This window comes from Quercus robur, chromosome 6, assembly GCF_932294415.1.
Source record: "Quercus robur chromosome 6, dhQueRobu3.1, whole genome shotgun sequence".
Taxonomy (NCBI): domain Eukaryota; kingdom Viridiplantae; phylum Streptophyta; class Magnoliopsida; order Fagales; family Fagaceae; genus Quercus; species Quercus robur.
Genome location: NC_065539.1, coordinates 32,145,741 through 32,166,208, shown reverse-complemented (window position 1 = coordinate 32,166,208; position 20,468 = coordinate 32,145,741). Strand labels below are relative to the sequence as shown.

Here is a 20,468-nt window from a genome sequence, read left to right as displayed (position 1 = left end):
AGCATCATTGCTTGTGCATCTTGTTATCCTTGGTTTATCAGCCTCTGGTTTTATTTTATTTTATTTTCATGTGGGAATCAAATCTTAGAAGTGAATTTTTATGTATGGTGTGCTAGATTTGTGAAATCTATCATAACTCTTTAAATAGATGAATATGGATGATTATGTGTAAGCAATGAAGAGTTCCCAATGAAAAAAATAAACCTTTGAAAGGTCATTTATGTAGGGAGAACTGAGAAGCACTGTAAAATGTTGTCAAGGTTGTTACTAACCGTTAGGGGAGATAACAAGACTCATTTTGCTTGGTTTTTGCCAAATTCAGTTGAAATCATACCCTAAAATGTTGCCTTGCTCGAGGAGCAAGAAAGAATGCAACTCTCTTGGGCGAACTACTCTGCTAGCTTGAGCTCTTCAGTAATAGTTTTCAAAATTAGATAGAAAGTCTCACCTATCTCTCGCTCATAGCAAGGTCCAAATGGAAAGTTTGCATATCCCTTACTCGAGCAAACCTTTATCTAACTTGAGCAAGATTCTAAAACTCAGTTTTTATTTATTTTCCTTGCATGCATGAGCATACATCTAAAACATTTCAAATCAGTCCTCCTAATATCACCTTATTCTTATACGATTAACCTCTAGATTTATTTGTCAGCTCGTTCTTCCTATATTCTTGCTTCTCATTCACCTAGAAGCATCAAGTCTTAACTAGGGTCATTTCAATGTTTTTCTTATATTCCAAAGCTCGTATTTACAAAATAAAATATATACAGAAAAAAAAAAAAAAAAAGTATAAAGAAAAAGGCTAGGGCCTTCATATGCTTGGAGGCATTTTGATGAACAAAAAATAACTTTTCATTTCCTTTGTTCTAGTCGATAAGAATTTTCTTTTTCTTTTGGACTTCCTACATCCAAATCGACTTTACTTTGACTAAGCAAAAGACTAAATATTTGAATCTTATACTATGTTTCAGAAGAAAAGTATGCAAGGAGATCCACCTGCAAGAAAAGAGAAAAAGAAAGAATTATGTGAGTTGAAATGTAGTAAGAGTACTGCTAGTAAGTAGTAAACAACAATGGAAAATGAGAAATGGAACCTTCAAGGTAAACTAGAGAAGAAAAGGAAGTGAATTAAATCAGATAAAGTCTAGTTATCGCATTCTCCATTCTCTTTTGCCCATGCTTGCTTGGTTCTAGAGACTCCATTTTGTTTTTGGAGTTAGGACCCGTTTGGTTGTTAGGAGTTTCAAGACTAGAGTTAAAAATTCTCGAGAGTTTAAATTAACAAGAATTAAAATTTTGAGAGATGAAATTTATGTTGTTTGGATATACTTAAAATTTGAATTTATATCATATTATTGAAAAAAATATATTTAGAATTTAAAATCCAATTATTTAAAATAATCTTATACATATTATTTCAATAACTAAAAAATTAATAATTTGACAATTATGAATATTTTTTAGTGATAAAAATATCATTGAACATTAATAAACATCTTATTTGGGTGAAAAATAAATATTATTGTTCTAAAATTTACCCTATGTAGTTAGTGAAAAGAAAATGTGATAAGTTGGATTTAAGTATTAGCAATTTTCATATATACAAGATAAGCAAGAATTGACATTTCCTACCTAAGAGGTAGGAGCAAGAATTTTCACATTTCATTGGAATTGATATATTCATAAGAATTGTAATCTCAAAAATTTTGTTAAAGAATAATTAAGTTTTACCAATTTAAAATTTTCATCCCAAATTTCAGCCCATTCAAAATTTATTATTTTTAAATAGATGCGATAGAATTTTAACTTATAACGTCCGTTTTATAATGATTTCTTTTTATCATTAGACGAAAACACAAATTGATTTTTAGGGTAAACATAGTACAAATCCCAATTTTCTTCTTTAATCACTAAAACTTTACTAGTTGAGCTACTAGAACCCACCTATCCATTCAAATTAGATCGTCATTTCTAGTTCGAGTGCACTATAGTTTTGTCAAATTTGTATGAATAGAATCTTAGAGGGGAGGGCAGATGAAAATTTAGATGATGTAACAAGATGTTCCATACCAATGCGCAAAAATAGCACCATTTATTCTAAAGACAATGATAGTGTTTATTTTTTTGAACTCTAGGAGAGAGAGATAACATTAATAGTTTCTAGATGAGTTTTTTCCGCTTTGATAAAATCCTAATGTGTGGAAATAAAATGGCAAGATATACAATTTGAATAAAAAATGCTTTATTCGGTATGTTAGTGTCTTTTTCGTGTGTATAAATTGGTTTTTTTTTTTTTTTTTTTTTTTTTTTTTGAGAAACAAACACACATACAAGGGAAAGAAAAAGGGTTCTAATATAAAAGCACTGCACAACTCCACTCAAACACCATGGTAACTTTTAGAGTAATAAAAATGTAGGATTTAAATTGCCCTTTTTTTTGTTTTTATATGTGCACAGGCGCACAAGTGTAACTGAAAATGTTTTTTTTTTTTTTTTTTTTTTTTTTTGGTTTTTTAAATTTTGAGAAATAATTACAACATGCTGCTAACTCCGCAACTCAAACCCTTTACCCCTAAACCCCCAAGCACTTTATTCATGGGAAGGTGTCAATTTAGTTACAAGGTTTTCTGCTGGTTTTTTAAATTTTGGGAATATATATATCACATATCCTACTCTATAAAAGGAACGTCACCTTGCTTATATGGAGATAAGGTGAGGGGCAGCTTAATGTACTTGGGGGTCTAAGGTGAAAACTAAAATTGAAGCTGTAGGGACACGATTTGCGTAAAACCGCAGTTGAGTTGTGTTTGCACGTAAATGGGCCCATACAATATCATTTGTAGAGAGTGGGATCGAAAGGCTAAGTCGTGTTACCCGGCTGTGGTTTTGTTAAGGAGCCCATATATGGTTCAGGCGTATCCGCCTCTGGAACCCCTCATCTTTTTTCCCTGGGACCGGAGCCCTCCTTTTCTTTAGGTTACATATTTTTCTTTTATACTAGCATGCGTTCAATTTCCTCCGTCCACGTGTAGGGTCGACCTTTCCAGGACTGATACTTGTCCCATCAGTCCCAGACCTAAGTCGTTGAGAGTGGTTGATAAAGTTAATGGATAAGGTTCTGTTAGGCGCAGAGATATGCATGGGGAAGGTGGCAAAGGAAGCCTTTCTTAGATATTTTAGATTTCCCTTCAAGCCCGTCCTTTTACCTTTCTGCCCTTATTCTTGGGTCAGCCGAGGACTGCACTGTCCTCGGCTGCTTCTCCGGGCCAATTGGGCCATACTATTCTTGAACTCTGGCCATGACCTTTTTCGGCTTAGGCCTTTGGACCCTTCATCAGCAAATGGGCCTGGCCCGTCAATTATTGGACCCCACAATAGCCCCTCAAAACCCTGCTGTCCGGCCTCTTGGTTGGAGAGGGGGGTTTTGGTAACTCCGAGCCTTTATTATGGCTCATTTAATTCGACCCTTCCCTGGCGTTGGCAGTTATCCGAATACCCAGGAAACGCTCCTATCTACGAGATATCCTTTCTGATTTATCCTTTATCTGTTCTGTCCGTTTGGCTACCCGAAGTAGGTTTTTAATGTTTTTCCTTCACGAGACCTCTCGAATTCAATGGCTACTGATAACGTGGGGGAGCGGAACAGTCGCCTTCTTGCTGGCAGATTTCCTTAAAGATCAGAACATGTTTAATGCCATCCTCTTCGTCCCTTGTATAAAGAGGGTGGATATGAGTTGTTTCTTTCATATATGAATCATTTAATCCCCCAGAAAATTGAAATCCTTAGATTCCTTCTAGAATTTACATTCTCCCTCCGATTATACCTTGACTCATAATACGTTCACCACAGTCATAGGTGATGAAGAAACCTTCTTCGTCCCAAAAATACCTTGTTCTGGCTAAGCTCGAGATGGCTCGATCGGGGCAAGGGTGGCGGAGACTCAAGATTTGTCTCGCCTACCTTTCAGCCAAAATCCGAAGCAGGAACTCGTCACGTTGCATCTTCGACGTGACTGAGCCGAGAACACACAGCATCATCACCACCCGCTCTCTCATGAGCATATCTAATGTGGTTCCAGTGTGCTAGGAGTCAGGACTGGAGCAGGGACTAAATGTCCCTGCTTCTTCCTCTCTTTGTTCACTGGTGCCACCTTCTACTTTTCTTTCTTCTTCTTTCCACCACCAGCTCCATCCCGGGGCTTTTCCTTCTCCCTCTTTTGCTCCTTCTCTTACTCATGTCCTCCATCTTCCTCATTCATCTCCTCCATCTTCTGCTCATGTCCTCCATCTTCTTCTTCCTCGGCACTCTTCGGTGACAAGAGCTTGCTGAAGTGCTTCCATGTGTTCCAATTCTTCTTCCTTCTCCTTTATCTTTTTCTAAAAAGGTTCGTCTCCTGATATGAGTAGCACTGAGGCAGAGATTGGAAAAGTTTTGAAGGCGAGTTTAAAAGGCAGCTGATTATTTACTTATCTGTACTGCGGATGCTAGTGTTATTTTGACAGTTCATTTTTTGTATAGGCTTGTTTAAGCCCTTCTTTGTACGTTGTAACAATTTTCCATATTAATAAAAGTTGTTATTCATTTCTTTCACGTGTTCTATTTTCATGTTTTATAAATTTACACACGCTGCTCGGCACAATGATATAGCATTTGAATTAATGGTAACTAAGGCTGAAATATTTGTTAATAAAAAGACGCCACCACAACTTTAATAAAATTATTATTATTCGACATAACAATCCGACCAGTGAGAAACGAGGCTTACCTTAAATTAGCCGAGATGGGGGCTAAGTGCTAGATAAGGTGTAAGAAGTAACTGTCCGAGGATATGTCACCTTCCCAATGAGTAGTTTCCTTGGGCTAACGATCATCAGGCCATTTCGTCATCTCCTGAGCATACTGGCCTTAACCTTTTCCAGTATTTGAGCCGAGAAACTTCTCCATCCGAGCAGTTGATTTCCCAAAAGGCTTGAGTCCGAGGACTTCGTAGCGCCTAGGCTCTGCCTTAAACTTAGATTTTTTCAGTACTTGGTTTCCCCATAGGTTTGGGTCCGAGGACCATACAAGGCCTAGGTTCTGTCCAAGATTCTTTGAGCTTAGTTTCTCCTCTTCCTCAGGTATTTCACGAGGTGCCGAGCAGCAAGTTGTCCTCGGCAACAGTTATTCCTCGGTGGGGGCCATTGTCCCTGGGCCTCCATGCAGAACAGGCCTGGACCGCGAATTTACTTGGCCCATAACTTTAAGGGTATTTACGTAGTTTATGGTTACGTGGTGCTTTCTGGCGTCCCAATGTTCGAGGTGCACCTTCCAGAGACTCCTTTAATCCCCTGGTTACAGGTGGCATTGGAGATTGAGCCTAAGCCATCTTGTCCGTAGTGTTCCTTGGGGCGCTGCGTGCATTAAATGCCACCACCTTATTTCTTTAAATAAACAGATAGGAGAGAAAGTTACTTCACCCTCGCATCAACTCTTTAGTTTTCTCCCAAATCACAGCTCCTATATTCAGTGCTGTCCTCCCTTAGCATAACATGTTTGAGGCGAGAGTTGGGAAGAAAGAATTCCCCCCGCCACAGGAGCGCCGTGCTCTTATGAGACTAAAAATGGTAAGGTATGGGCACAGGGAGCATAAGTTCAAGAGAGTGATCCATTTCAATCGAGGGGAAAGGATGTCTCCCCCTCTTTTAGTCAAAATCCGAAGCAGGTTCTGTTCATGCCAGAACTTTGGTATGTCAGAAGAAAGATTCTCCGCCATCACCGCCTCTGCCTTGTGGCAGGAGAATATTTAGAGAAAGCCCCTCAGCTTCCAACTCCCTGCACCTTTCCTTCAGCGGTGTCAGGCTCAAGTTGGGTCTCTTTTGCTGTTTGAGTTGTGGGCAAGTGAGAGCATTGAAGAAGAGCAAGGTCTTGGAGCTGTAGCCAACCTCTCCTCTGATCTACTTCCTCGGCTTTTACTTATTCTCTTGTATCTTCCTTTCTTTTGGTCATGTAGTGAGCTTTGACACAGACTGGTTCTAGCTTTTCATTGTACACTGTACTATCTCTTTGCTTTAGTAAAAAATGGCGATTTCTTTACTTATTTTGAATGCTCCATGTGTATGTTTCTCCTCGGCAGTATTTAAAGCAAGAACTTTTGAAACATAATCCAACTAATTCTAATCTATCGACACTATCAGGCAGAATAATAATAATTCATAGTAAGTTAAACTTAGGAAACTAACCGAGATAACGGTTGAACGTTCCAGAGTAAGCACGAGAATATTGTATGAGGACGACAAATTCTAAATAACTCATCCGAGGGAGTGACCGAGCATTGCGTGACTTCGGTTATGCTTTTGGAAACACATTGCTCCATTCCATACTGGCCCCTTTAGTGTTGAGGATCCGAGGGCAAACTAGAGAATCCATGTAACACAGTTTTTCCTTTTAAGTAGTTGGTTTCCCCAGAGGCTTGGGTTCGAGGACCATACAAGGCGTTGGTTCTGTCCAAAACTTGTATTCTCTTTTTAAGTAGTTGGTTTCCCCAGAGGCTTGGGTCCGAGGACCATACAAGGCCTTGGTTCTGTCCAAAACTTGTATTCTCTTTTTATTTGCTTATCTTCCAAAGGTTTAGCTCCTCGAATAAGATGGGGGAAGCTGGCCTGATGTTTGAAGCCCCTAGGCTTGCCCATGTCGTTGACACCGTGGAACGTAGCCCCTAGTGGGAGCTTATGTTGGAATAGCAACCATGTGTCGCCGGTGATACAGGCACCCTCGTAATCCCTTGTTCGACAGAAGCTCAACTTCGCCACTGCTCGAGCTAACACGTAAGCCTCCCCACAGACGGCGCCAATTGTAGGGACACGATTTGCGTAAAACCGCAGTTGAGTTGTGTTTGCACGTAAATGGGCCTATACAATATCATTTGTAAAGAGTGGGATCGAAAGGCTAAGTCGTGTTACCCGGCTGTGGTTTTGTTAAGGAGCCCATATATGGTTCAAGCGTATCCGCCTCTGGAACCCCTCATCTTTTTTCCCTGGGACCGGAGCCCTCCTTTTCTTTAGGTTACATATTTTTCTTTTATACTAGCATGCGTTCAATTTCCTCCGTCCACGTGTAGGGTCGACCTTTCCAGGACTGATACTTGTCTCATCAGTCCCAGACCTAAGTCGTTGAGAGTGGTTGATAAAGTTAATGGATAAGGTTCTGTTAGGCGCAGAGATATGCATGGGGAAGGTGGCAAAAGAAGCCTTTCTTAGATATTTTAGATTTCCCTTCAAGCCCGTCCTTTTACCTTTCTGCCCTTATTCTTGGGTCAGCCGAGGACTGCACTGTCCTCGGCTGCTTCTCCGGGCCAATTGGGCCATACTATTCTTGAACTCTGGCCATGACCTTTTTCGGCTTAGGCCTTTGGACCCTTCATCAGCAAATGGGCCTGGCCCGTCAATTATTGGACTCCACAGAAGCATTTTATATATTTAAATATGATTTAAAAAATATTAAATATTACTTAAATTCTATTATCTTGTTTTAGATGCAAAATTATTATTAATTAACATGAATCATGTAAATTTTTTTTGAAAGTCTATAGACAAAAAATTTGACAAAAGTTTTCACACCTGTTGATGTGACAGATTATAGTGGTAAGTAAAAAAGTGATGTTAGTGGTGAACTTAGACAAAAACTAGTAAAAGTTTGTCAGCTCAACTTGTGAAAATGTTGTGATTTTTTTTTTTTTTAAGAAGTGTTACATTCATAATATTTTCATAACAAATCCTAGGTGTTAATTTGTTACTGGTTCTAATTTGAACCCATCATTAAAATTAATTTTTTGTTATCAATAATACCCTGAACAACCTACTACTTATGACTTATTCTAAAAGTGTTGTGAAAAATGTTGTGGATGTAACGTTTTTTTTTCTTATTTTTATTTGATAAAAAAATACTATTTTATTTATTGGCTAATATTTGGACTTAATTAATACTATTATAATAATATAATATTAAAAACAAATCCTATTGGTTAAAATTTGGGGACCTTTTTACTACTTGGGGCCTTAGACAGCTGCATTAGTTGCTTCACATATAGAGCCGGCATATTGTATATCTATTTCCTAGAATGAACAAAAGATTAAAGTTTTGAGTATTTTCATTTTGGACCTTTATGTTTTAAAATTTTTATTTTGACCATTCATTTTAGCCTTTCAGCCTTATGTGAAATGAAATTTTTTAACATAAGGAGCCAAACAAAAACAGAATTAATTATGAAGGGTTAAAAATGGAAATTTTGAAACGTAAAATGGTCAATATAAAAACAAAATCAAATATAAAAATTCAAAATGAAAATTTTGAAAAGTTAAGGCTCAAAATTAAAAAAAAAAAAAACAAAAAAACAAAAAAACAAAATTTGTTGTAGCCTAACTCCTACTAAAAAAATTAACATGACTACATATTTTGAAACTCTAACAGTTAATTGGATGTTCTTAACACACATATTAAATTTCATACCTATCGGATATTATTTATTATTCGATCTATAAAATTATTTTTTATGCATAGTTTTAAATTATAAAAACTTGAAATTTAAACATTTTATTGATGACATAATTTAATATCTTTGATTTTTTAGAAATTTTGCAAGCACGAATGATATAAAAAGAAAATGTAATCTAATGGTGAATCTGTCAAAATTCACATCTAATAAAAATATATTAAATGGGGTTATAATCTTAAGGCTACAACTAAGCTTGTTGCCAAACTTTGTCCAAATAAAAACAACCCAAAATTTAAAAAACCAAATGTTAGTTTTAGTCGCGAAGAAAACAATGTCTAGATTGTAAGGACAGCACATCTTAATCAGGACCAAAGAAAATGTTAGAAAATGACACGAGTTTTCAGTTGCTTGCAAATAAATTGTCGTCTGGATTTAACCTTTTTGTCTTTTGTGTATTTATGTCAATATGTTTTTCTGTGATCACCTCACATTGATTGTTCTTTTAGATGTCAGTCCTTTTCATGACAGCTTGCTACTTCAAAACGGACAATTGTTCAAATCTCATTCTCTGAATTGTGTTGGGAGGTACTTGAATACCATATGCAATGCTTATCCTTTTGCCAGGTAATTTGGTAATACGTAATTCATGAATAATTTTACTTGGTAGCAATATGAAGAAATGAAACCTGTCTAACATTAGCAGTTCACCTAACAATTTCAGATTAGATGACTTTCTGAAAATATATGTATTTGCCTTTCACAATTAGCTTGACTTCTTGCCTTGCATTCCCATTTGAGAAGCATTCTCACCTTTTAGTTTTGTGTAGTATGATTGCTGATTATAGAGAATTCCAATTTGGGTTTGTTTCCTAGATTGAGCTTATGAAAATTCTACCAAACATCTTTTAGAATAGACGTCTGAGTTAAGGTATATGTAGCTTATGGTAGGCTGAAGTGGAAAGAGTGTGTATTTAACAATTAAGTTTTTATATCGGACAAATGTATTTGACTGCTTGACCTTGTGTGAAAGTTATTTCAGTGTATTCACATTATATATCATATCATGATGCACATGTATGATTACCACAAAAATTGTTTACCCGTGCTGCCTGTAGTTTTGTCTCTCAAATGATGTTTTAGTACTTTTGCCTCATGCCTCAAGTTCAGATACATTTGTTTGAACAATTAAGACTCACTATTTTCCTTTGCTATTGTGCACACCTAAATGGTTCCCATCAATGCTCCATAACTCTCTCCTTTGATAGCTTATGAGAATTCAATTAAATGGTTCAGCAAGAGCTATACCTTCTAAGTAAGTAGAAGAATCATTTTTCAAATAATGTAATCATATATTACGGGGTCAGTGGAAATATCGTGCGCAGGTTACTGCCCATTATTTATTTATTTATATATTATGGGTTCAACATCCACATATGAACATTATACTAGTATGAAATTTCATACATCATGTTTGAATTCAGTGGCATATATACTTATACACATGATGTTTATAGAAAATTTTAAAACTTGAATATAGGTTATTGAGAAGCAGGGCATTGTACCTTTAGACATCTGGATTCACTGAATAGCACAAACACAAGAGTTCCTTACTCCCCCGAGTTCCCCATCCTCTGACACACTACAAACAGATAAAGAGTGAGAAATATATCAGACTTGGTGTAATTAACCAAAATCCAAATTCTAATACAAAGTTGTGACGAACTATGGATGGGTTTTGGTTCCTAAGCTTGCCATCATGATCTCTTCTTGTCACATATTTCATATGGGAAAAAGGTTTGCAGTTCTTGAATTAGTTCCCAACGATTTAAGTCTATGACAAAACACCACTGGAACTATTCAAGAAAATATGTGTACTGACATTTTTTCTGATAAACTGAAAACCCATCATGAAAGCAAAGTTGGTGGGGGATGGTTTTACCTTGGTTCAAATTCATGGACATGAGCAATATCTTTGCCATGAGCATCAGGCCAACTAACTTTCCTCTTTTCTAGCCTTAGTTGATTACCATCCACTATTGTTGTTTTCTTGAGATTACTCTTAAGAGTAGGATGTTCAATGTGAGGCCCATTAGACCCACTACTCCTACTGTAGTTGCCCCCATTTTGAAGTTGTAATTCATGATTATGGAGCTCTTCCATGACCCCATCTCCCTTTTCAGCAAGAGATTGCTTCTTTGTATTGTTATTGTTGCTTTCTTCACCTTTGTTGTCCAAACTCCTTGATGCTACATAGCAAGAGCACACTAAAGCAGAGCACCTGTTCTGCGCCGACGCCGCCAGGAGTACAGACAACAAGGTTATATTTCTCACTGCCGTTTCTAGTACTTACTGATACCATGACCAGCCTCCAAGCTATATGAGTTTTGGAAGGGCATCAGATCAAACAAATGAAATGGTGAAGCAGCATGAGAGGGATAGATATTGTAAATAATTAGTGTGAGGGTTATCTCCTAATGATTATAGCTTGCTTTGCATGTAAGAGAGTGGGCTGGCCTGTTTGGGATGTGGGGTTGTAGTGGGTTTTTTTAGGTCGGGAAAAGATAGCTGGAAAAATATATATGAGGGAGTACCATCATGTTTCATGCCTCCTCCACTAAGTGTTGTTTTCTTTTGCTTTTTGCCTCAACACTCATTAGTGAGATGAAATGGGTGAAACAAAAAGGGTAGAGATTAGAGAATGCTCAACTTTTTGACTGTTAGTGGGATTCTATTCACTGTGAGCATCTCTTTTTGTTATTTTTTTCAGTCCCATGCTATTTTGCTTTCATGGCATGGGGTTTGTAACAAGTGGGTGGAGTCAGGACTCCCCTCAGGAGTGAGGACAATTATGTATGCAGGGGGATAAAAGGGGAATAATTATAATATGATGCTCTTTCAGTTTACTGTTTGTGATTTAGGATATAAGGTGTGAAGAAGATTAATTCATCTAGAATAGATCACTTAAAGGACCAAAGCATCATTGGGGTGCCTTACTCTTTCCCCTTTTCTGATATTGTCCTCTGCGGTGAAACAATAAAATCATAAAGAAATCTAAGGATAATTCAAAAATTCATTCTTTGGTTTCTTTATGTTTGATGTACTACCCACCCACCCCCAACCAAAAAAAAAAAGGTCTTTGTGTTTGATGTTATGTATATTTATTGGATATTGCACCTTATGTCAACATCGTAGGCTAAACGATCAAAATTGCATGAGCATTAGTGTCAAAATAACAAAATTTCTTTCTAAACTAGTTTGGAGATAAACCCTTTAAACTCCTCATATATCTTTATATTGAATGTAAATATTGAAAATCTAACCGTCAAATTACATGTTATTATTATATACTTCATGTTTGCAAAATTTCAAAAAAATCAAAGATCATTTGCTATTTCATCAAACAAATGTTAAAATTTCAAGTTTAAAATTATGTATAAAAAATAAATTTATTGATCGAACTATAAATAACATCTTATTTGAACAAAATTTAATATGCATGTTAAGAATATAAGGAACATGAAATTTAATGATTAGATTTTCAAAATTCACACCCAAAAAAGAGATATATGAGAAGTTTGAAGAGAAACTTTGTTCATGTCAAAACAAGATCGTTGTAGGATCAATGGGATTTCATTCAAGGCTCCAAGCCCTTTTGGGTTGTTTTTGTTGTTTCTTGCTTGTGTAATTAAACTTTAGGCTGTTGCTTGTGTTTTAATTGATTTTAGCCCAAAAACTCTCATTGAACATTTCTTAAACAAAAAAAGGCCCTAGAATAAATCATCCTTGGCTAATCAAATTATCTTACTTCATTTTTCAAGCTTGAACTTCAGTCTTCTTGTTACAAAGTGCAACTCCTCCGGTTATAGTTTATTCATTATTGTACACTAGCCGATATCCTGCACAATGCATAGTATATTTTGATAAATTTTGTAAGAAATTATTTATGACCCATTCGTGAATACTATTATTGTTAGTCATAGTTAATATTTTAAGTTTTCTAGTAAAACTAAATTCAAACTAAATACTTTGGGAGGGAAATTCTTCTAATTCATGCAACTAACAAATGTCACCAGATCATAGTTCACATTGTCACCTACAAACATGTTGGTTCCTAGGTGTCTTTTTGTATGATTTATGCTTTATATATAGATTCTATAGTGTTAATTTCTTCATTGCTAATGCCACTAAAGTCTCTATCTCCACTATATCAACACCCACAATTTTTATGTCAGTGAAAGTAGCTTTTCTTTAATTTCAAAATTGATATTAGAGTTAAAATTAAGGCACATTAACATTTTAATTGAAGAAAATTTTGATTTTTTAAGATCGTAATTATAATAGGGTGAAAATTGAAAGAATGATATCTTAATCAATTAGCTATAAAAACTGTTAGAATTTCATGATAGTAATTGAAAAAATAATGCCATAGTGACGCAATAATATCACAATTTAACCTCCAATCAAAACACCAAAAATAATACAAATCCTTACCAAGTATATGCATCATACAAAAAATCAAAAATCTCAATTGGCACAGAATATGAAAAAATCAGCTTGAATACATTACAATGCTACATCAGTAAAAATGTATACATAAAATCTAAACAAAATATTTAAGACGAACATAATATTTTGGAAATTCACATACCTTTCAGAAAGTGAACCAAAGATATTGTGAGAGAAATTTTGAAAGCTTAATTTTTAAGTCCAAAGGAAATGAGAATTTATATTGGACAAATGTAGAAACAAATAATCATATTACCCAATTTACTGAACCAAACATAGCCTTGGTTGTTAATTAATGGACTTTTGGATAATTTTTGTTGAAAAGGTATATCTTTTTAATGAGTGCAAATTTGGTAAGGATGTAGTGTAAAATTCTACATTTACACCATCCAATAATAACGTGACACATTGGACTTTTATAGACATTTGCAAATAAGATAATAGATCCTATTACACTGGATCACACTCTATTACACTTGCATAATTAATAAAAAATAAAAAATACAGATCTCCTACAAAGCTTCCTCCTTGAGTTGCTGCTACACCACCAATGATGCCACCAAGCCGAGAAGCGCCTTTCGGCTACGCTTCTGACAATGCTACCAAGCTGATAAGCTTCCAAGTAAAGGAGACAAAGCAACCAAACACAATTTTCATTTCATAAGCTGAACAAACTAACCCATCCTAGATCTACCAATTCCAAGTTTAGATCTAGCTCTAAAACCAATAGTTTAACCAACAAGCACAACATCAACATAGTATTAGTAGTAGTACCATCAACGCATCCAATTGAATCATGTGGGGTCCCTCCAAAACTTACCAAGCTCTACAGATTGGTGAGGCGACAACATTTAGGAAAAATGGGTGAGGCATCCCAACCTTCTCAAACATCACTTGTGAAGGCCAAGAATAGTCATTAGATAGCATTTACCACGCTCATGATTGCTCTGTCGTCAAGCATTTACCACGCCCATGATTGCTCTGCCGGTGACGACAGAGGCTTCTCGGCTTTGCAACAGAGCAACAACGTCTCTGTCTACCAAAAGAAGCTTTGGTTGTAAAAATGAATACATATCATCTAAACAAAATATTAAAGACGAACATAATATTTTGGAAGTTTTTTTCTTTTTGAGAAAGAAGACTTTTATTGAATAAAATCAATGCGCGGCCAAATCAGCCTGAACAAAGGGTAAAGTGAGAGATGGGACATCTTCCATCCACACGGTACAACCTGGTGTGGTCAAAGCTAGCCTAGCTAAACTATGAGCAACTTTGTTGCCATCTCTCTTAATGTGAGAGTATGACAATTCTGAAAACAAACCCAAAAATAAAGAGACATCATTTATCAGTGGTGCAAAAGGAGTCAATCCATTGTCATTGTTCCTCAAAGCCTTCACTATCACTTCTAAATCACCCTCCACAATAGCACAGTCCACTCCAATCTCACTGCCAAACTCCACTGCTCTGCACGCAGCAATGACTTCCACTTCCACAGGCTGGAAAGCTTGCTCCAATTGTTGAATTAAGGATGCCATTACCTCTCCATTGCAGTTGCGAACAACCACTCCAATCCCTGCTTTGTTGTCTGCCTTTGAGATTGCTCCATCATAATTTATCTTATATTTGTTCAGTGGTGGGACTGACCATTTTGGCTTGGGCTGTGGTCTGATCGGGTTTGGCAGAGGATTGCCTGATCTAATCTCATTCCAGCGTTCTTGTGCAGCATGTTTCAGGTCCTTAGTGAGGCAGCAAGATTGTTACAACCGTGACTGATTTCTCTGGTTCCAAATACACCATACTTGGATAGCAAAGAGCTGAAGCGGCTTCCCCTTCTCCAATAACCATCCGTAGAGTTGCTTGAAATCAGTGAAGACCTCCCTTGACCGAAAGCTCCATCTTTCATCATCCCAAACCACGTTCAAACCAGAGCAGCCCCAAAGAGCATGTAACGTATCCTCTGCCATTGAAGCACATCTGTCGCAAATTTGGTTTGGAATGATTGTCTTTCTGGTCAGGTTGGCCTTTGTTGGGAGAGAGTCTCTGCATGCACGCCACAAAAAATTTTTGTATTTGTTTGGAATCTCCAATGACCAAATGCTTTTCTAGATTTTTTTATCCAAGTCCGGTTGTGTGCCTCCTTCAGCCCCGGTCTCCAAGTCCTTTAGAAAGCGATATCCGGATTTGCAATTGTATTGTCCATTTGCCGTGAAAGGCCAGATCAGAGAGTCTTTAGTTTGGCTTCGGGCAAGAGGAATCTTCTTTGCAAGTTCAACTTCTGCTGGAATAAGAACTCCGTCCAACATTTCAGCATCCCATTTCCCTGTGTTCTCATCTATTAAACAGTCAACCGTGGCATCCTCCATAGACTCAATGATTGGAGAAGTAACTAAAGGTGGGTGTTTAATGGGAAGCCAATGGTGCTGCCATATTTTAATGTTTTTTCCATTCCCAACCCGAAATCTTGATCCCATTTTGATGACCTCCCTTCCCTTCAAAATGCTTTTCCAAGCATATGACCTGGTTGTCGATTCCTTGGCTTCCATGAATGAACAATGAGGGAAAAATCTTGCCTTGAATATTCTGTAGAAAAGAGTATCTTTATTATGTATGAGTCGCCATGCTTGCTTGGCTAGAAGCAAGTCATTGAACAATGCAAGGTCCCTAAAACCCATTCCTCCATCTAGCTTCGATTTCGTCAACTCCGAACATTTAATCCAATGTATTTTCCTTTTATCACCCCGCTGCTCCCAAAAGAATTTTTTAACCATTGCTTCAATGTCATGACATAGACCCAAGGGTATTTTGAAACATCCCATGGTATATGTCGGAATGGCTTGAACAATTGCTTTGATTAGGACTTCTCTACCCGCTTGAGACAAAAGCTTACCTCCCACCCTTGTAGTTTTCTCCAAATCCTCTCCTTTATATAGCTAAAGCTTGCTTTTTTTCCCCTTCCCACCAACGAAGGCAGCCCTAGATATTTCTCATAAAATTTTATCTCTTGCACTCCCAATACTCCTTGTATCTCTTGCCTAGTCACCTCTTCTGTGGACTTGCTAAAGAAAAGGGATGTCTTTTCTCTATTGATTTTTTGGCCCGATACCGCTTCATAATCCGACAATATTTTGAGTACATTTCCACATTCTTGGGAGTTGGCCTTGCAAAAAAGCAGGCTATCATCTGCAAAAAATAAATGGGTTAGTTTGGGGCCTCTCTTACAGAGAGAGAAGCCGTTGATTTCCTTTGCTCTTGCAGCTTTTGTGATAAGGCCATGTAATCCTTCCGTGCATAAAAGGAAGAGGAAGGGGGAGAGAGGGTCCCCTTGCCGTATGCCTCTTGTTGGATTAATCAACCCCTTCGGTTCGCCATTCACTAAGATGGAATATGAGACAGTACGAACACACTCCATAATTAACTCAATCCACCTTGTGCAAAATCCCATATTCTCCATTAGTTTCTGTAAATAATCCCACTCCACCCTATCATATGCTTTGCTCATATCAAGCTTGACAGCCATAAAACCTGTTTTTCCTGAATTATGATTTTTCATACAATGTGAAGTCTAAGCAACTAAAACATTATCTGAAATAAGCCTATTTTTTGCAAAAGCAGATTGATGCTCAGTTAACATACCTCTTAGAAAGGAACCAAAGATATTGTGAGAGAAATTATGAAAATTTGATTTTTAAGTCCAAAGAAAATGGGGATTTATATTAGACAAATGTAGAGATAAATAATCATATTACTCAATATTCATTGAAATTGACTCTTGCAATTTTGCATTGAAATTAGTCTTATGCATAAAATTGAAAAGTTTTCTCAATTCCTATTTTTCCCATGACTTTTTAGATCCATCTGTATCTATCCAAAGCATTTCAAATTATAAATGTATACAAATTCTTTAAATTTTATTAATGCATTGAAATAAATGCATATGTCATTAATTAATAGTTTGATATAAATGCAAAATTTAGATGAGGTGAAAAATATCATACAATGCGCCACTTGGCATAACTTCATACTCTCACACATAAGGTCTCTGCTTTTATATATACTAGTCACGGACCCGCGCATACTATTTTAATCTCTAGACTTTATAAAGAGTTTTTTTTTTTTTTTAAGTTTTATCATATTTTTCATAACCTTGTCTATAACATTTTTTTTATCATTATCATAAATTTATTGGTTGATGATTTGCATAACATAGACATTAAATAAGATGAAGAACTATTCAATAGATTTTTTAAAGTCATGGTGTACGAAGATTATGATTATATATATATATATATATATATATATATGACGTTAAATGAAATGTCAAAAAATGAGATTATAAAATTTTCCAACTTCATTTCTAATATAATTTCTAAATTACTGAAGAACATCTCATTTTTAGTTATGATAGGAAATATAATTTCTCTAGTTAGAGTTTGATTAGTTTTAAGTTTAAATTTTGTATTATTATATTTAATTGTTGATTACTAATTATTGATTTAATTAAGTGAACGTAATGGTTGATTTTATTGCACTATAGAGTTTTCAATGTCCACTATATAGCCATCTCTATTTTATTTCTTACTCCTGTTAACCACCTTTTTATTTTCCAATCAATGATTACTAACTGACGTTTGGTTTTTATCTTTATCTACTCTTTATTACTATGTATTGGTTTTTTTTCTATACCATCTCTCTCTCTCTCTCTCCATTGGCAACCTATCGTTTTCCAAAATTTGATGATGATTCTATGACATTAAATATATAAAAAAAAGGAGTGGAAATATAAATAATTATATGATATATATGGGGGATGTGGCTGAATTTAAATGTTAAATAAAATGATATGAGAAAAAAATAAAAATAAAATACATAACAATAAACAATAACTTATCCAAATAATTCTATGTAATATAATAATAGTACATTCTTATATACTATTTTTAATTCTTTATAATGCAATATAATAATATTTAACAATCAAAGTCATAAAAAAAATAATTAAAAAATTAAAAAAAAAAAAAACTAAATCCCATCAACCAAAATAGAGTTCTAAAAAATACAAAACTTTATATCAAGCTAAAAAAAAGATGCAAGAAAAATAAAAATAAAAATCCACGAAAAAATTGAGGGACAAAGAGTGGGAAATAACCACTTTTTTGTGAGAGAAAATTATGTAAAGAATGGAAGAGTGAATGACAAATTTATACTAAGAGGATGATAATAAAAAGAAACAAAATAAAGGAAGATAAAAGAAAAGAGGAAGAGTGATATCAAGGTAGAATGTTTGAGGAGATGAAAAGGTAAAGAGAATGAGAAAGGTTGGAGAAAGTGTAAATGTTAAAAAAAATAAGTACAATTTGATGAGCACAATTTTCTTTTATTTGAATTTAACTAAAATATTACATTTTTTTTTATTTTTTAAAACAAAAAGAGAGAAAATATAAATAATTTAATGATAAGGAGGATGTGGTTGAATTTCAATATTGAGTAAAACAAAAGAGAAGAAAAAAGTAGAAAAAATTAAAATATATAACAATAAACACTAAATTATTCAAATTATGCTATATAATGGAATACTATTTTATTTTTATCTACTATCTTTAATTTTTTATAATGTAATCAGATAAAATTTAACAATCAAAGAGCAAAATAATAATAATAATAATAACTTAAACACACAAAACTAAATCGTATCAACCTAAATTAGAGTTCTTAAAAACACAACAATTTATCAACCTAAAGCGGAGATGCAATAAAAAATAAAAATCCACCAAAACTATGAGAGAGAGAGAGAGAGAGAGAGAAACCTTCTGTGAAAGAAAACTATGCAAAGAATGGAAAAGAGTGGCAAATTTATAATAAGAAAGAACGGATAAAAAAAGACAAATAAAGGAAGATGAAGGGAAAAATAAATAGTAATATTAAATTAGAGGGTAGTGGGGAGATGAAAAGGTAAGAGAAGAAGAAAGGTTAAAGAAAATGTAAATATTTAAAAAATAAGTGAATGTAAAAAAAATTATAGGAAAATTGGAAATAAAAAATAAATATATATAAATGTTAAAACTGACAAGGATGAATATGTAAAGTCAATAATCTATTTTTATATTAACATATTTATATTTGTAAAAAAATTAGAAATAAATAATAAATAATAATTATGTGGCGAATGACGTGGCGATGAGATGGCGCAACAGGAGTTCAGCAACAATAAATGCCACGTTTCAGCTTTTAGTAATATATAGATATAGATATAGATATAGATATAGATATATATATATATATTGATAAATTGTTTGATTTCTCAATAAATTATTTATTATGTTAGATTATAACCAAAAATGTGCAACGAACGAAGACTTTAACTACTTTAACCTTACATTTTGGGAGAGAGAGAGAGAGGCACCCACCCCAGTGGCTTAGTGCTATGTCAAGCACACGGATGGAAAGACTGAAAACAGTAAAGAGATGACATCTTTGGTGGTGGTCTGTAGAGCAAAAGTAGCTTATAATGTTGGCAGTGAAGTGCACGCACCACCCATAACACATAAAAGTAGTAAATTGTTTTAAAAATATATATACTTGTATATATTCCCACAACACATAAAAGTAGTAAACTTTTTTAAATATAAATATACTTGTTCAAATCGAATATTATTTACTATTCGATCAATTAACTTATTTTTTTCTACCAAATTTTAGATCACAAAAACTTGAAATTTTAACATTTATTGGTTACATAGCAATTGATTTTTGATCTTTTTGAAATTTTGTAAGCATGAAGGATGTAATAAGAATATGCAATCTAAGGGTTAAATTTTTAAAATTCACACTCAATATAAAGAAATATGATGAGTTTGTAGGGTTTTTCTCCAAACTAGTTTGGAGAGAAATTTTGTTCGTGCTAAAATTACTCTTATCTCCACGCATTGAGTCCCACAAAAGGTTGGTATTACATAGGGTGACAAAATCATCCCAAACCCATTTACCCACTCAAACCCACTTACTTAAATAAGACCCAAACCCACCCAATTATTAATTGGGTTAAATGGGTATTAACCCAATTAAACTCAATTTACACTAATGTTAATTGGGTTTTAACTAGGTACTCAATTAAACCCAAGTATCATTTCTACAAATTAGCCAACTCTAAAATACTCCAAAACCACTAAAAAGACCAAAATACCCATGAAACCTCTAAAATTACCAAAATACCCCCTCCCCTAAACCTAAAAAATAACATAAATACCACCGAAACCTAAAAATTACCAAAGTACCCCCAAAACCTAAAAAATGTCTGAAATGCCCCCTGTAAACACTCACTTTTGCACTCATAATTTAACCTTGGGAGATGACCAAAATAATCATTCTAAGTACCCAACAATCATGATTGCATTTCATTCATTAACTAATTCATTGCGTATCATAAAAATGATCTTGAAGTTCTAATGATCACAACGATATGTTCGGTTTCCAAATCGGACGGTCGGATTAAAA

The 20,468-nt window shown here is 34.8% G+C and overlaps 1 protein-coding gene and 1 long non-coding RNA gene across 2 annotated transcripts; both read right to left on the bottom strand.

Annotated features, from left to right (window-relative positions):
• Nucleotides 1–790: 790 nt before the first annotated feature.
• Nucleotides 791–11,122, bottom strand: LOC126688452 (uncharacterized). The gene is made up of 3 exons (XR_007644262.1): nucleotides 10,411–11,122; nucleotides 10,034–10,110; nucleotides 791–996 (listed from the first exon to the last, which is right to left on the bottom strand). It is a non-coding gene; the product is annotated as an uncharacterized LOC126688452 (long non-coding RNA).
• Nucleotides 11,123–14,134: 3,012 nt separating this feature from the next.
• Nucleotides 14,135–14,941, bottom strand: LOC126690092 (uncharacterized). The gene is made up of 2 exons (XM_050385223.1): nucleotides 14,777–14,941; nucleotides 14,135–14,713 (listed from the first exon to the last, which is right to left on the bottom strand). The coding sequence occupies exons 1-2, from the start codon at nucleotides 14,939–14,941 to the stop codon at nucleotides 14,135–14,137; spliced, it is 744 nt and encodes a 247-aa protein (XP_050241180.1).
• Nucleotides 14,942–20,468: the final 5,527 nt, after the last annotated feature.

What these genes read in the sequence shown, in the direction of transcription:
- LOC126690092 (XM_050385223.1), bottom strand. Translation starts at nt 14,941, where the DNA reads ATGGCAGAGGATACGTTACATGCTCTTTGGGGCTGCTCTGGTTTGAAC. An exon ending in TTCAGCTCTTTGCTATCCAA is followed by an intron (nt 14,714 to 14,776) that starts GTATGGTGTATT and finishes TGCCTCACTAAG; the next exon opens with GACCTGAAACATGCTGCACA.